The sequence below is a fragment of the Haliotis cracherodii genome, unplaced genomic scaffold (assembly GCF_022045235.1).
Source record: "Haliotis cracherodii isolate W230 unplaced genomic scaffold, xgHalCrac1.p SCAF_7, whole genome shotgun sequence".
Lineage (NCBI taxonomy): Eukaryota > Metazoa > Mollusca > Gastropoda > Lepetellida > Haliotidae > Haliotis > Haliotis cracherodii.
This window is the reverse complement of record NW_027266330.1, coordinates 32,835,525-32,853,558: the sequence shown is the minus strand read 5'-3', so window position 1 is coordinate 32,853,558 and position 18,034 is coordinate 32,835,525. Positions and strand designations below refer to the sequence as shown.

General features: G+C 40.8%; 1 protein-coding gene across 1 annotated transcript; it reads left to right on the top strand.

The window, feature by feature from the left end:
• Positions 1-6,648: 6,648 nt before the first annotated feature.
• Positions 6,649-7,107, top strand: LOC139448808 (uncharacterized). The gene has a single exon (XM_071230339.1). It carries the CDS (start codon positions 6,649-6,651, stop codon positions 7,105-7,107), a length of 459 nt encoding a protein of 152 aa, XP_071086440.1.
• The last annotated feature ends 10,927 nt before the right edge of the window (positions 7,108-18,034 follow it).

The following is an 18,034-nucleotide window of genomic DNA, read 5'->3' as shown; positions in this document are numbered from 1 at the left end:
GATATTAAACGTCAACAGCAGAGAATAACCAATTTTGGACTTAAACAAAATCCTTTGGACTTAAAAGGCAAAATAGCGGCGAAAATTGTATGAATGGATCATTGAAAATCAGTGGTGACATTAGGTGTTGGCAAAAGAGTCAGGGTCGTGCCCTACCGGTTGCTCCCAAGACAGTCGGTTTTCTGCTGTATAATATAGCTCAAATGTTTTTGTTGTTGTGCTTGTCAAATATTAGTCAGGCCGAGAAGACGTCACCGCAATGATCTACAGAAAAAACACAAAATTGCAAGGTTTTCCCTAAAACATGAAATACGCTCTTTTGATTTTTCTGCTCGAACTGTATTATTTTAAGATTTTAGAAACGCAGATATTTCTATGACCCGTCGTGTTGTGCCATGCGTATGTAATATAAGTGGCGGAAGAAACTGTTTGTTTTTGTTGACGGTGGCACCATAATATTGGAAATACCAGTAAAAGGTCCAGTTGAAGCAATTGTAGTTCGTATTCACGCTTGGTTTTTGTTTGTTTGTTGTTAAACGCCGCACTCAGCAATATTCCAGCTATATGGCGGCGGTGTGTAAATAATCGAGTCTGGACCAGATAGTCCCGTGATTTATATCATGAGCATCGATCCACGCTATTAGGATCGATGACATGCATCAACCAAGTCAGCGAGCCTGACCACCCGATCCCGCAAGTCTCCTTTTGCAGCAAGCATATGTTGCTGACGACATATTCTACCCCGGATCGTCACGGGTCTATTCACAACCGGTAGGTCAAGAACATTGCAGGTGTGCCAATAATGCTGCAACATGTTTGACCCATTGTGATATCTCTTTTCAGTGTAGACATAAACATGTATGTTTCAATATTACTGGTTGATTATGAATTGATCTTGTGTGGTCATTTACTGATTTCACAACGATTGTATATGTGTGTCTGTGGGGGTGGGGGTGGGGTGGGAGTGGAGTCATAAACACACTGTGTGAGTGAGGGAGTTTGGTTTAACGCCGCTTTTAACAGTATTCCAGTTATATCACGGCGTGTCAGCTTCATGTGGGAGGAAAGCCCGAAGTGATGTAGGTCACAGACGTTTACCACTTCGGTGAAACCCACGAGCACGGCTATGGTGCTGACAAACCTAGAAACATAATCGGGGCGAACCGGGATTCGAACCCACAATCATAGGTTTCTGGCGTGCCCCAGGGACGCAACCCTGCACAGAGAATCGCGGGGCCTTAGACGACTGGGCCACCCGTGCCCCCCATAAACACAGAATCCAAGAATTCTATGATCTTTCTTGTCCTAAAGTTAAGGTTGAAGCACCTATGTGTCTAATCGTTCAAGTATGGACAATTAACCAACATTATGTCCGCTTCCATGCATTTTGTGCCCTTTAGACAACTTTTAGTAAAACGACTGCAAGGCTAGATGTTATAATTTATAGAAATTGCCTATCAGGTCATTAATATAAGATGAGATATTTTGTCTCACGGATAAACTTTTATGGGTTAGTTGTTTTTTCTGGTCTTTTTTTGTTCATTATCGTACCCACGACAACCATTTTGCCTTATATTGTTTCAGCAAGTCATCAGACATTTCTCACAAAATGCGAATTAAAACGTCGTTTGCGAAGAATACTTGGACAGGTGACCGCGTTCGGCAGATTGACTAGGGGGAGTTTCGACCCTGTCCCATACTGAACCTCGTGTAGCACTTGACTTTCAAAATATGCCTCTGTTCACCCAGCAGAAACGTTGTGTACCCGCCGTGATTGATGGTAGTGTTTTTGTTTGTTTGTTGTTTTACGCCGCTCCCAACAATATTACACCTAAATGACGACGGTATGTAAATAATCGAGTCTGGACCAAGACAATCCAGTGATTGATCGCATGAGCTTCGCTCCACTCAACTGGGATGCGATGACACGCATCAACTAAGTCAGTGAGCCTGTTAATCGCATCTTACGACAAGCATAATCTCCTTTTACGGCAAGTAGGGGTTGCTGAAGATCTATTCTACCCCGGATCTTCACGGGACAGAATATAATACTGTTACAGTAATTGTTTAACAATATATTACGCTGTCAAATAACAAAAGGTCTTGAATATCTTTTCTTAGTTGTGGCCATATTGGATTTTGATTTTGATATTTTTTTTCTAATCAATTATATTTTCAACATCATATCTTGTTAGGTTCTTCACAGAACCTATTAAAAGTTTCATCAAGTTTTTTTGCTATATATATATCTCATTTTGTTGTTCCAAGTTGCATGTTAAAAGTAACACTGCTTGGTGTTTATATTTGGTTATATGAAAACCAAATGCGAGTGCAAATACTGAAGGAAGCGCCCTAGAAATCCACGATTAACCCCAATTCACTTGCTTTGCAGGGACAAAAGCGAAATACACAGTATTGTTGCAAATGTCTTCTGTATTATGTATACTACCCTTGAAGGTCGGGGTTACAATTAATCTTCAGCAACCCATGCTTGTCTTAAGATGTAACTATGCTTGTCTAAGAGGCGGTTAACGTGATTGTGTGGTCGGACTCATTGACTTGGTTCTTCATTTCCCAATTGCCAATTGTTTCGGTACCTTACTTTCGACGGCGTTGTTAAAAGCAAACCATTTGAGGATTCGAACATAGTCGATGTCGGAAAGTAAACCTTTTGACGGCGTTGGTATAAGCAGATCCTTTGATGATTCGAACATGATTGGTTAGAAATGCGTTTTAGAACACCCTAGGACATATGCGATATGCCGCAAGCAGTGCCTTACTTTTAACGTCGTTGGTTCAAGCAAACCATTTGAGGATTCGAATATGAACGATTATTATTATTATTATTGTTGTTGTTGTTGTTGTTATTATTTACAGATTAAAATAAAAAAATGCAGTAAAGAGGGTTTGGGTGATCCTGGCAGAATCAGGCTGGTTATGCTCATCATCAGCTCAGGGCCCTTGCCCCCTCTACAGTGAATGGGACTTCTCCAAGGAAGCGCTGCCTAGTCAAACCCACCCAGAACTTTTCGGAGAATGTGAAGACCCCCCAACACTGGAGCTTGTGCATTAACCAGATTGTCAGAAGGGCTGTATTCCTGATAGCAAAGCGAGGTCTGCATATTTAACAAGTTTTTCCTCAATCAGACAGAAAATTCAATGATACAAATGAATTCACTGTATTTATCAAAAAGGACAAGATCAGGTTTGCTGGCCTGGATATGTCTGAGGCTGTATACGGGTCTATTCCAAAGGCTTTGTATTTATCATTTTCTATGACGCCCTCTACATATTCAGTTTCGTACCATGGATGGACCTCTGTTTCAAAACCACAAGCATGGCGAAGACGGTAATAAAATGATCGAGCCACCTCATCATGTCGCTTAAGATACTGTGTATGTGCCAAAGCTGGGCATCCACTCACTATGTGTTCGACAGTCTCATTAAAATTATTGCATAATCTACATTTGATATTCACATTTTGATGCAAAATCACACATTGACGGTTTCGAGTTGGGAGTGACTGGTCCTGAGCAGCAGACAGAAATCCTTATGTTTCACTTTTCAGGCTTCATCCAAGCGAAGGATCTTCTCAACACACTTCGCATAACTAAAATAATATAATAACATAATAAAATGCAATGGTCGTTCAGAAAGCCTCTCCTTGAAAAACTGAGTCTGGGCCGATTTGATATGGCACTTCGCTTGGTTGACACTCATTTCTGTACCGTCCGGCAGTAGAGAACCATCAACAAAATCAACACCGACATTGAGATTTTGTCCCACATCCTTGGCTCGTTTTAGAAAACTGTGGAATGCCTTGTTTTCATCATGAGTCTTGACATGCTTCACAAGAGAATCATCAGACAAATAAATGTGTGCAAAAGTGCACAAAAGAATTCTATCACGAAGAGCCCCAACGTTAATCAAACCACGTCATCCCATAATGATTGGTAAATTTAAGCGATTGAGTGAGTGAGTGACTATGGTTTTACGCCGCTTTTAGCAATATTACAGCAATATCACGGCGGGGGACACCAGAAATGGGATTCACACATTGTACCCATGTCGGGAATCGAACCCGGGTCTTTGGCGTGACGAGCGAACGCTTTAACCACTAGGCTACCCGACTGCCCTTAAGCGATTGAGGGAAGAGCGAGTGAGGTAGGATGTATTATTTGATTCTGCATTACCCAGATTGTCAGAAGGGCAGTATCCCTTGAAGCAAACCCGGGTACTCTCCCGATGTCAGTCTAGAGATTGAGAGGTACCAAACCTAAGGCACCGAGAATAATGGAGAGGAGGACAACTTGGTACTTGGGATGCAAGCGTGACATTTCGAACGGCGACATTTCCTGAATTTTGTCAGTCACATTAGTGTCAAAAGGGACAGAAAATTTAATAATATATCATTAATGATAACCCAAAAAGTGTTGCTTCTTATTGCAGTGCTGCTTGTTATTGAGCTCTGAACATAACCCTTCTTCTAATTCTTGATTGCTGTTACATGTTGCTAGCTTTTTACCTCTGCACATAATCCTCGCAATGTTGCTTGCTGTTGACCTCTACACATATGTTGCTTGCTGTTGACCTCTGTATATATCCCAAGACATGCTGCTTGTTATTGATCCCTCTACATATCCCTGGTTCATTTTCTTGTTTGCCATTGACCTATGTACACAACCCTTGTAATGTTGCTAGCTACTCTTCTCTTTACATACACTTAGTAATGTTCCTTGCCATTGACCTCTGTCCATAACCAAAGAAGTGCTGCTGCTTATTGCAGTACAGCGTGTTATAGAGCTCTGAACATAACCCTACTTCCTATTCTTGCTTGCTATTAAATGTTGCTTGTTTTTTCACCTCTGCATATAACCCTAGTAATAGTGCTTGCTGTTGACGTCTGCCCATAACCCTAGTAATGTTGCTTGTTTATGAACTCTGCATGGAACTCTAGTAATGATGCTTGCTTTACAGGAGGTAATTTGTCGGCATTTTCAACATTCAAAAATAAAACTAAGTCCAAATTGACATAGCAGAAACAGACTATAGGCATTATGCACCTGTTCTCACCTGTCGTCAAGGTGTCATAGGTCACCTTGATCTACTTACACCTGGTTATGCCCTGTTTCACAATAGTCTGTTTTATTCACATGTTTACACACTTTTACGTGTAAAAAGGCATAGAAACATTTGATACACTGTATTTGTGCCACGGCCCAATTAGTTCTAATTTAGTTGTTTGAATATTTACATATTTTGTATATTAACTGCATTTATTTAAGATCTGAGGTCGAAAAAACATTTTTTTTCCATTTCCGTGAGTACTTTAGTGATGTTGCTTGCATTTTCACTTCTGAACATAAACCTATTAATGTAGCTTGCTTTTCACCTCTGCAAATAACCCCCGTAATGTTGCTTGCATTTTCACCTCTGCATATAACTCTAGTCATAGTATTTGCTGTTGACATCTAGATCTGCGCATAACATTAGCAATGTTGCTTGCTGTTGATCTCTACACATAACACAAGCAATGTTGTTTGCTTTTGACCTCTGCACATAACCCTATAAATGTCGCTTGCTGTTGACCTTTGCTATGGTGGCTGATTAGGACCATCGCCATATCACCCTGAGATATCCACGCGATATTGCGATGAAGAGATAACACGCCACGACATTGCGTTACAGTCAACAACGACAAAGCGATAACACGCAAGGACATGGCCATAACAGGCAACAACATGGCGATAGCACGACTCGACATGGCGATAACACGACCCTTATGCGATATTGCGATATGGTAATGCGATATTACGATATGTCGATATGTTTAGTTGTTATATCTCCGCATGCTCAAACCGAGGCTCAGTCGCCATTTGCAAAATAAAGGAAAGCGAGTAAGCAGCATGAACATGTAACATCATAATAGTAATTTCTGTTCAGGGATTGTTTTGACTGATTTAGGGGTTAAATTGATGTGATAAATGTACGCATAATCTCCTCTCGAGGCATCCGGAATACCACTTACTTTATATATCAGATCAGTGTTCACAACTTGTACGAGTAGATCACTCTGGGATTTTCCCATAAAATGTATGATCATGCGTGCTTATTTTAAGCTTTGGGCCACGTAATTATTTTTGGTATGTGTCACTCTTTGCAAGAAGAAAACTCAGTGCAATGTGCAGGGCCCGGCGGCCAGCGGCCAAAAATGGGGATGGCACTCTCATATATTGTACTTACTATCACGAAAGCATTGTGCACCTAAGCGAGGCACAATTGTGTAATTCTGTAATAATGCTATTCCATCCCGACCTACACGACTGATCTAAACTAATGTCCAAAAGAAACGATACCACACATTTTTCTAAATATTTTCATTATGAAGAGTTAATTTCGTCTGAAGAGGTACTTTTGCGTATCCTACGTTCCAAAACAAACGTATTCGGTCGATAAAACCGGGAACATTTGATCAATTGAGAAAAAAGCGTGCAATTTGCCCAAATGACGTTCCGTCCAGTAACACGAAACGCACGTGCATATCTTCTGTATAAAACTACTGACCCGACACGTTGGGATCACAGCAACAAAAAGCACACAAAAGAAATGCCACGTTTGACAGCGACTGAGAGAGGGGGAGCCGTAGGAATGCTCCAACAGGGAGCTACGCACCGCGACGTCGTCAGAAGGTTAGGATGCACGCGCATAACCGTCACCAGGTTAATGCAGCGGTTGCGTCAAACAGTTCGGACAGCAGACTGGCCGAGAACCGGGAGACCACAGGTGACCACGCCTATTGAAGACCGCCACATCCGGGTACTTCACCTTCGGAACCGCTTCGTAACGACGACGTTAACGGCACGGACGGCACTGGAACACGTGATAAGTCGACAAACCGTGTACAGGAGACTGCGGGCACATGGTATCCGAGCACGTCGCCCCTACCGCGGAGCGTTCCTGACACCCCCACACCGACTCAACAGACGGATATGGGCCAGGCGACTTCGACGGTGGCAACCGTGGAACTGGGCACGTGTCTTGTTTTCTGACGAAAGCAGATTTGCATCTTCAGGAACGACGGCCGGCAGCGTGTGTGCCGAAGAGTAGGTGAACGTTTGGCACCGAACTGCATCCATCAAGTCAGGTCATGTGGAGGCGGAGGTTTAATGGTTTGGGGTGGAATCTGCGGTGACGTCAAAACGAGACTCGTCGTTATTTGAGGAAACCTGAATGCGCAGCGTTATCGTGATGATATCTTACAACCAGTTGTGGTGCCATTCATCCAACAACAGCCTAATGGTATCATTTTCCAGCACGATAATGCGAGGCCTCACACGGCAAGGCTGACCCAGAACTTCCTAGCAAAGGCTAACATTCACGTTTTCCCATGGCCGGCATGTTCACTAGACATGACTCAGCGACTGTGTTCAAATGAAATTTTCATTTTGGACCCCCCGCGTCTTTACATGTCTGTCCTCATGATTGTAAAGGATTGATTACAATGATTTTTTGTACACATACTGTGAAAACATTACTCACAAGTCATATACCAATTTGAAATGTCTGTATCGTTTAGTTTTTTTTTGTAATATCCTTTCAAACACGTGGTATCGTTTCTTTTGGACATTTGTTTATTTGCTCAAATGGAAATGTTGTAATTATCGCGAATCCTGCACAGTAGGCTAATTGGATGAAATACAACTAGATTATATAGATATATCATAATAGATTCGTGTAATATATATATTAGGCAAAATAGATGATGATAGTATCAAGTGATAGATGAAACTTAATCGAACAAATGATGTACATAAGCAGCCTTTAGTCGTATATTGTGTAAAGCCCTACATCAGTGAACAACAAAATTAATGTATTAAGTTTATCGTTAAAAGATGTTCCTATGTGAAAGAAATAATGCAATTCAATTTTCAAGCCTGAAAATGAACTTCCATGACAACCAGGTATGGAACAGTTTGTTTGCTTTTCCGTTTTCCGTACGCCTATGATCTATGGTCTATCGGACCTATACTATGCTTTATTTCAGGTTGGTACAGAGGTTCTCTCGTAAACAGAGGTGGAATTTAGAAGTCTTGGAGTTGAGACTGTAAGGGAAAGGGCACTTAAAGTGGCGTAAGGATCTAGCTTGTGGTAAGACTTTAGTCGTGATTCATACTTGCTAATATACACTCTTCAAAAAAAGAAACGCACAGATAGTTTTTTTCAGTAAATGTATTGTATGACATTTTGGAGTTCGATAGTCACATGTTGTCGTTGTACTAAGGCATTGAAAATTGTTCACTGCCATGTCACATGAGGTCAAAAGGTTGCGCTGAACTCAGTATCTCGTGTGACCGCCCCGGGCAGCAATCACGGCTCTGCATCTCCTCGGCATTGACTGGATAAGTGTACGAATTCTATCCTGCAGAATTCAGGGCCATTCTGCTTGTAACGATGTGCCCGTTGTTGGAGTATCTGCGGCGTGTTCTGACGTTAACGTACACGTCGATCAAGTTCATCCCAGGGGTGTTCCATTGGGTTGAGATTTCGAGATCTCGACGGCCAGGGCAGGACGTTGATATTGGCTTTATGGAGGTAGTCTACCGTGACAAGAACTGTGTGCGCCGGAGCGTTGTCCTCTTGAAACAGCTCCCTCTGGCGGTCAATGGTTGGAAGAAGGTGAGGTTGCAGAATTTGATTCATGTAGGGCTTTGCTGTCAAATTTCCCTCAACCACAACCAAATCAGATCTCGTGGTGTAGGACATGGCCCTCCACACCATGACGCTACTGCCACCGAGTGTGACGAATTCACGTACACAATGTTGGGCAAAACGCTCATTTCGAATGCGATAAACACGCTGTCTTCCATGTCGCCGGTGAAGAATTAATCGTGATTCATCGCTGAACCACACTCGTCTCCAGTTTCTCAAATTCCAAGGCTGTAAGGTATGGCACCAACGCAAGCGTCGCTGTCGGTGAATCTTTTGGAAAACAGATAACTGGTCTTCTGGGTCGGACTCTAGCCTCTCGAAGATGGTTCCTCTTCAAACGAGGGATTCGTCCTGCAGTCTCCCTGGCTGTGGCATTGCGATGACGTAGGTGGAACAGTCGAATGTAGCGATCACGTGCAGGGTGTGGTGTGTGTGTGTGTGTGTGGGGGGGGGGGGGGGGGGGAACTCTTGGTCGGGAGGTTCTCGGACAGTCTGCAGTGGAATTGAACTGTGTGTATCAGTCACAAAGGCGGCAAATGGTGCTGTGGTGGACGTTGAAGTGGCGTGCAACAGAAGTCTTAGATTTCCCTGTTTGGATACGTCCTATGGCGCTGTTCAGATCGGCAGCGCTGAATCTCGCCATTTTCGAACTTGAAAAATGTTGACAATTTTGAATAACATTTTACTCAATGACATTTGTGAACAAGTGTGAAAACAATGCCGTTTTAGACATTGCAAATCGAATGTCAGGCCACCAACACTTTCCGGATTTTTTGTGTCATCAGGTTCAATGAAGTACATACGACCTGTGCGTTTTTTTTATAATGATATATGAGCGTTTGACGATGTTTCACCTTTTCCAGAGTCGATGGCAGAATCGCCGGATGTAAAACAAATCCGGATGTTTTTGATCCAAACGTCGACGTCGGGTATTATTCCAATTTCTTTGTTTTGTTAATTCATTGAATAGACAGCAGCGAGCTATATATTAGTGCTAATTGGTGTTAACAAAAAGGGCACACATGGATCAAAAACATGGGTTAATATTGTGTTTCTTCCTTGAAACAATGTTTGGAGAATTTACAGTTAAATCTTTGTAACACATTTTACTCCTGTTAGTTTGGGGAAAGTTTATGTTTCAAAAGTATAATTTCGCTTCTGTTTTAAGGTGGGTTGGAGAGGCCAAACCTCCATCGCAACGACCTCAGATCGATCACGAGGCGATTGCATATCGGATGGAAACATAAGCTTCATGACACGCATACCCTTGTCAGTGCAAGCAAAGGAGGTGAATCCCAAACATTTGACATTACCAGAACTTGATACGAAAGGCATCAGTGTTTACTCCCCCTATGGTACAAACGAAACTCAAAACCTTCACATTATCAGTCTAACATATGTCCTGGCCCTATTCATCGGTAACAAGCTTCCGCATAGATCAACAGTGAAGACTTTAGTGTAGATTTGTTGCATACAACAAGAATTATACTTACACACAGTTATACTTACACACTTCAGCAATCGATGAGCAGGTATGTATGACTATTTTAACAACAACAAGTGTAATGATAGAGCACGTGAATCACCATATTGTGTGTTTTACTTTCTATATCCTATATGCGTACTAAGGTGTGATCGTCGTTTATTATGCATTGCCTGATGAAAGTCTGTTGATGTTTAACATTTAATACCAGTATCATCTACCTGTAGATAATTTCTATGTTTTGCAAGTCAAAATCTAGAGTTACGTATTTAAATTACGCATACAGTTGCGATTTAGTCACTGAAACCATCGAATTATTCTGATAAATAATGTATATTCTAAATATCTCTGTAAACCAAAATCTGATTTTATTGTGCATTCATTAATTTTAGGAAGCCGTTTGATTATGCTGACATGAAACAAATGCTTTATTAACTCCTACAAAAAGGATGCCATGGTAAAATGTACAATTTGTTAAAAAGTATGTATGCATCTGTAAAAGCAGGTTAAAGATTGGTTGCTATAAAACTTCAATTGTTAACAACTCTAGTGGGACATGACAAGGCTGCGTTTGAGCCCTGTCTTGTTTATATTCTATATAAATGAGCTTGTAGTGGAAATGTATGGCGATCATGGTATATTTGTTACCCAAAATATTGAAGATCTGATGTTACTCTTATTTGCCGTTCACATTGTACTTTTCTCGTATACTGTTCGGGACTTGCAGTGACAGCTAGATGTCTTAAATACATATTGTCTGAGAGTTGTGTGTAAATGGTGATAAATCAAATGATATTGATAATAACCAAGTATGAAGCATGGACACCGGATTATCTGAAGATAAAGACGGTAACGTACTATAAATATCTTGGAATTACGTTCTCCTCACGGTTAATATGGTTTAAAGCATGTGAAACTCTTGCCTTTCAAGTACAGCAGGCAATAGGAACAGTTTTTCATTAAATTTACACTTGTCAGGGGATTACACTAAGAACATGATCTAGACAACCTGTTGTCGGACTTTCCTTTTTTGGTAGCCTCAGTGGCTGAGTGGGTTAGATCGCTGACTTTGTCTGCTAGCGATTAGGTGCTTCACTCTGAAGTGTGGGTACCCTTCCCGGACGGGACTTAACCCAAACAGGTACGAGAATATGTACTTTACTAAGAAAGTGTTAGCCAAAATATAACATTTGTTACATTTAACTACTTTCTAAATGGCATTGTTCGTCATAGCTTTCGACCATGGGAGCCGTGCCAATTTACACTTGTCAGAGGGGTACACAAAGTACGTGATCTAAACTACCAGTTGTCGGACTTTCATTTTTGTGGAAGCTGAGTGGTTTAGATCGCTGACTTTGTGTGCTGGCGGTTAGGTGCCTCACTTTGGCATAGTGGGTACGAATCCCGGACGGGACTCAACCTGAAAAGGTACGAGAATCTGTACTTTACTAAGAAAGTGTTATCCCAAATATAACATGTGTCCTAAAATATTATTTTTCTTATAACTGTACCATTGAACATATGGGAATTACGAAACAAACTTGATTGATTGAACACGAGTATCAAACAGAGTTATTGCAGTGATAAAATAATAGCTTTCCACTTATAATGTTATACTTTCGAATCTACGTGTCACAGGTTTGAACAACTTCATTATTTTCAGAGGGTGCCTAGGACATATGTCTGACCGATGTGCAGACATTTGCAACTGGTGCAGATAGAGTACCCCATTTGGTCTCCAACCGCAGCCAACCCTAACGTTTCAGCAGAGTGACCCACTTTCAGCCGAGGTCAAGGAGAACTTTCCGTTCGCCAACAAATATTCAAACACATTATCACCGATACACTGCAGAGTATGATGTGTTCAAAAGGAACAATTGCAGCTATGAAAGTACACCTCTTCACCACAGGGTAAAGATGCAGGTGCACAACTCCGTAGTTGTATTCGATCTGTAGGATGAACGATGAGCCTATATTCTTTTACATTAAACATACTTCAACCTGCATATGAGTAATTTAGGAATTTCCGCTTCCTGGCCATATTGTTCACATATTAACATTGACATGAGTTCGTCAACAACTCCAGTAAAATAAAAGATACTCAGTAAAGTAGACACACACGTTCTTGGACCTAATGTCCCAATCAGTTCAAAAAGACCTTCGTCTGTTAAACTTCCACGCTCAGTCTGGGAATGCCCGAAAACCACTTCTAGTGCCTTCGAGCAGATATTGTTGATATGACCTCTGCATTTGGACTATGTCCAAAGATTTGATTATGAAAATTAGCTTAGCAAATATCATACAGTCGTATAAGTCAGTCATCTTTTCAGTTATTGGACCAATCCCTAAGCTGTATGACGCTTTCTTTAATCTTGGTATGGCATGTACATGTATATCTGTACCAAGTTAATGTCTTTCTATGTATTGCATGGATATATGCACATATTCTCTTTTAATAATATTAAATGAATAGTTAGACCAAGGTAACCTTATCGGGATCTCAATAATCAGGTGGGCTTCAGTAATTGTTCTCTTTTACTTTGTTAACACCAGTGATTTAGAACCAATAAGAGACATACACAAACATGACAATTAGCATTTGGGAAATGGTAGATACTAGTATTTCCTTCATGTCAGTGTATACAGATCCATTATATCAGTTAGATTGTGTATTGTTCAGAAGCGTAATTGGTGTAGAAGGTTACCTAACACATAACATTACATGCGCGATTGAATCGCTTGTTGTTTGGCATTCATTATTTTTCAGCGTGTTTTCTTTTGTATGTAATTCGTATTGGAAGGGATGGGGTGTAAAGTAAAAAATCGTCAGCGTATAACATCAGTTCGGACAAGAAGAACTTGGTAAAGAGAGAATAGTTTTGAGGATGACAAATGTTCGTTTCTTTGAATTACATAGACACGGAAGCGACATTAAACCAATGCGTTTGCATTTGTTTTCTTTGCAATCATAACATTCATTCTGCAGCTGCAGATTCATATAAGAGGCATACGTCGAACTTAAAAGCGTAATGCTTAACTTATGTAAAAATAAATGTATTTTTATCAAAGTCTTTAAAAAGGCATATTTGCTCTAAAATCACATTATGACCCCCATACGTCTGAATCGAGTTTTGACACTAGCCATGCATAGTAGCCTTTGGTTTTGTCTTCCCGTTGTGCAGTAGAAGATTCTGGCAGACGTTCTCGAATTTTCTTCACATCCTGAACGACTTGTTATGGTGCACATTAACTGAATAGCGTGGATGTCTCGTGCGTCAACCTCGGTAGTGTAATTAACTGTGCCTGAAACGAATCACTTGGGTTTCACGCAGTGTCACAGCCGGAAACACCGATAATGAGCGACATACATTTTGTCCATTTTAGGGTCGGAACCCGGGTCTCGGCGTGACGCGCTGATGTTTTAACCACAAAGCTCCCCAATCTTATAATAAATAATTGTTGGCGTAATATTGCATACATATATTGTAACATTTTTCTACCTATGACCTGCAAAATTATCTCAATGCAATACCTCGCACAACATGGACAAAAGTGTTTATGACTTCACAACCCTACCATATTCGTCCGGTAGAAAATAGAGAAGATCTGGCTTTCCCCGTTCGCCTAACCCTGTGCTGGTTCCATTCATTGCCGTTTTGGTCAAGTTCAGTTCAGCTGAGTGAAACAGAACCTGGATGCAATGCCCTGGATGCAATGTCCGTTAAGAAGTTGATCCAGTAGTCCGCACCACTTTGTCTCAGTGACAGCCACAACCTCTTTCTTCTATATAGAAAACCATGACGCTTTTAAATTCAGATATATACTATGCCAAAAAACGCAGAGGATAGCGGTAATCATCAAGACACATCTTCTGATCTTTTAGGGATAGACAAATGGAAATGGTATCATCATATTTGTTGGGAAGTAGGCGATCAGATCGAGTGTGTTCTGAAGGATGGTGTGATGAGACGTTGGCGCACTAGTTGATTGAAGAGATCGGGGTCAAATTCAAAAATTATTTTTTGCGGCCAACGTCACTAATATTGGGTAGACCAACCTCTGTAGCCCAGACATGAACGAATTCTTCGAGGCATGCTTCTGTAGAGTCGACCAATCTCAGCTTGACTCGTGTTGTTCCACTCATTGGTAAGAGTAAGCATTGAGAGTTCAGAGGAGGGTGGATTTTAACGTTGACGCACACGTCTGCCAATGACGTCCTAGGCGTGTTCAATGGGTGAATGTTCAGGACTGAGTGTTGACCATGGCATGACATGGATGTTTTGCTGTTTGAATGTATTTATATACTATCTCACTGATTGCTTGTTAACTGGTCACTGCAAGTGCCTTAATTATTTAAATTTATGAGTTTATCCACACATTATTACTAATTACTGTGGGTTCTTGGCATGACTTCTGTGCTTGTATAAACACAGTACATGTAAGTGCTGAAAGCGATGTAAAACCATACTCACTCACTCACCCATTCACTTATAGTGACTGTTAATTTTCTGCAGTGTGTTGGCAAAGTTGGGATAAACCTCTTTTTCAAAGACGATCAAACTATTTTAGTAAATTTGACAAGTGATGATGAATTTTGATATTCATATTATTACAGTTAATCAAATTGTAAATAAAACTTTATAAAATTGTGCTACACTTTCTCGAAAAATATATTGTCTGTGAGTAAGTTTAAATGTCACGTCACACCAGCATTTCTTCAGTTATATCGCGACGAAATAATTGCCAGCTTTTTGGACTTCATGTACAAGGGGGCATAGGGGGCCCAGTCGTCTAAGGCGCCGCGATTAGGCACGCCAGATACCTATGATTATTGGTTCGAATCACGGTTCGTCCCTATTATGTTTCTAGGTTTGGCAGCACCCATCTTCCCAAGGCAAAAGAGTTAACTGACTTTAAAAGTCCAGTTTCCACCCTTGCCGAACTAGGCTGGAATTACTGGGCTCGATCGTAGCGCCACCAGTGGTTATTACCAGTTTTGTCCCTTCTAAGCCTCTCCTATGGACCAATCAGATTCCACATCTCGTATCACTTGCATTTGCTTTAAACAAAATGGCGGCGCCAAGTAGTGGACGATCTGCTCGATAATCAAGATCTACATTGTGATAAAACGGGTCTTAAATCGCGAAATGCATCAAATCTCGTGAGCACCTTGATTAAAAACATGAAAGGATTTTGAAAATTTCTGTTGACAACGAGTTGGCGGTGCACATGCTTTGCAAATCCTGCAATCGATCGAAATCTGCATGACAGTTTTTACGAACCGGATTTCGATTTCGTTGCGCGATTTAGATTGGATTATGCATAGACTCGTTAGTCCAGCCAAAATGTAACTCCATAATACCAGCCTAGTTCGGCAAGGGTAGAAACTGGATTTTTATAGTCAGTTAACTCTCTTGCCCCGGAAAAGATGGGCAGCACCATACACGTGCTCGTGGATTTCACCGAAGTGGTAAACGTCTGAGACCTGCATCACTTCAGGCTTTCCTCCCACATTAAGCTGACACACGGTGATATAACTGGAATACTGTTAAAAGCGGCGTTAAAACCAACTCACTCACTCATGTAAATGAAACATGGCTGCTTTCACATATCTTATACAGGTGCTTGGCTGCCTCAGTAGTTCATGATCAATTAGATTTTTTATTGTGTTAAAAAATCAATCACGTTTGCAACAACAGATGAGTAAGTTGATAAATTGTGACCGCAGTTCCCGATTAAAAGCTTAAGACATAGAGACAGGGAGTCGATATATCACCAAAGTTATGGTCCTTTTCAGACGATTGACAGTTATAAAGTTGCAGTAAATGACAGTAACTAATTTGAACATTCCCCAGTAATAAAATAAAATACATAATTACCCATGACAATCCGCGAGACAGCTATAAGCTATATATTATAGGGTCAATCGCTTTCGGTATGTTTAAGAATAAACTCATTTTAAGGCAATTGTTAAGTCAAAACTGGCCGACCTGATTATGTTTTAGGATGGACTGCAACTATGCTCGTTGATTTCAGAGATAGATAAGATAAGCGAAAATGTCTTCAAAGTTCACAGTTTATTTAATAGTACAAAAATAAGTGTGTTAAAATTTATCGATGTTTTCTTTTATTGGACACAATATTTGCACTGTATAGCTGTAAATAATCTAGCCTTCTGACCATGTCACTTTAACATATTTATGTATGATCTTCATATGCCACCGTCTTTCGCCAGATAAGCAAATAAAGTTATGGCTTATGACCTCTATTATTCCTGCTGACGCTATCATAATGTTAAATTTCAGGTGCTATATACATGTGTTGATAAGCCACCCTGACGCTTTTAAGCAAATATATATTTGGTGTGGGCAAATTTCTAGCTTGTATATATTTTTGTAGATATGAAACATTCTAGTTAATTGTGGATACACTGGGATACAATTACAGAACAAAACTCCATGACAGTTGATATACAACAAGAAAGAATCTTGTTTATTTCCAGGCCATCCTGATCATCGTTTACTTCTACTACACGCATTGTTGGAGACAAGATCAAAGGTGCCACCCAGCAATTATTTAGACAACGGGCAAAGTTGTCCGTTTAGCAAAAGTAAGTAAATATTAAGAAACCTGACAGACACTTTTGGCGTTCTATAGGTAATCTGTAGGTTTGTTCGCAGGGACAGGACGTCGATCTTTCTGAAGCATTGTTTTCACACAACAGCCGATAATCCCCCAGCTTACTCGGCTCTACTCGCCTTATTCCGCTAGAGAAGTTTCTGCTCTAGTGACCGACTGTGAGAGTAGACTTCCTTTCCCGGAATACCCCTGCCTTCTGGCTTCAAACGACCGAGGCATTAAGTTTGTAATCTACGCTTACGTACATTTTTACACACACACACACACACACACACACACACACACACACACACACACACACACACACACACACACACACACACAAACCTATTATGTACATACATACAGCCATATAATCATACATACACCCATGTTATCATACATACACCCATGTAATCATAAATACCACCATGTAATCATACATACAGCCATACATGCCATGAATACATACATTCATGTAAGCATACGTACATACCGAATTGGTACGACCCGTGAAGATGCGGGGTAGGATAGGTCTTCACCCACCCATGCTTGCCGAAAAATGCGACTTTGTTTGTCGTAAGAGGCTACTAACGGGATCTGGTGGTTTGACTCTCTGACTTGGCTGATGCATGTCATTGTATCCCAAATGCGTGGAGACGATGCGCATGATGACAATCACTGGATTGTCTGGTCCACACCCGATTATCTACAGACCGCCAACAAACAAAGAAACCTAAACTGCCATGCTTAATTATAACAAAACTTGTCATCGTGATATGACAGCAATATTGCCTTTGAGATGTAAAATTTTAACTCACTTCATGCAAATTCTGAGAACCTTCAGTTTCATATTATGAAGATATGTCACAACGTGAAATTAGCACCTGTAGTTCCCAAACACCACTCAAATTCGCTGATCACCTGAAACAAATGTGTTGGGCAAATGAAAATCTCGAAACTATATACTACTCAAAAGAATGAACATCCTATTTTTTTCATATGACATCCTATCGTGGCTATCATTGGATACGTACAGCCTTCCAATACTGGGTGTTCCTTAACTTGTTTTGAGTACTATATTTCTGTCTCAAATCCCGATTCCCCGACACACATGTACAGGTTCAGTCCCTTGGTGGTCAGGATGCCAATAACGCCTGGTTTTAGAGTGAGTGAGTGAGTGAGTGAGTGAGTGAGTGAGTGAGTGAGTGTGTTTTACGCCGC

Coding starts and splice junctions, on each gene's coding strand:
- LOC139448808 (XM_071230339.1), top strand. CDS start 6,649: ATGCTCCAACAGGGAGCTACGCACCGCGACGTCGTCAGAAGGTTAGGA.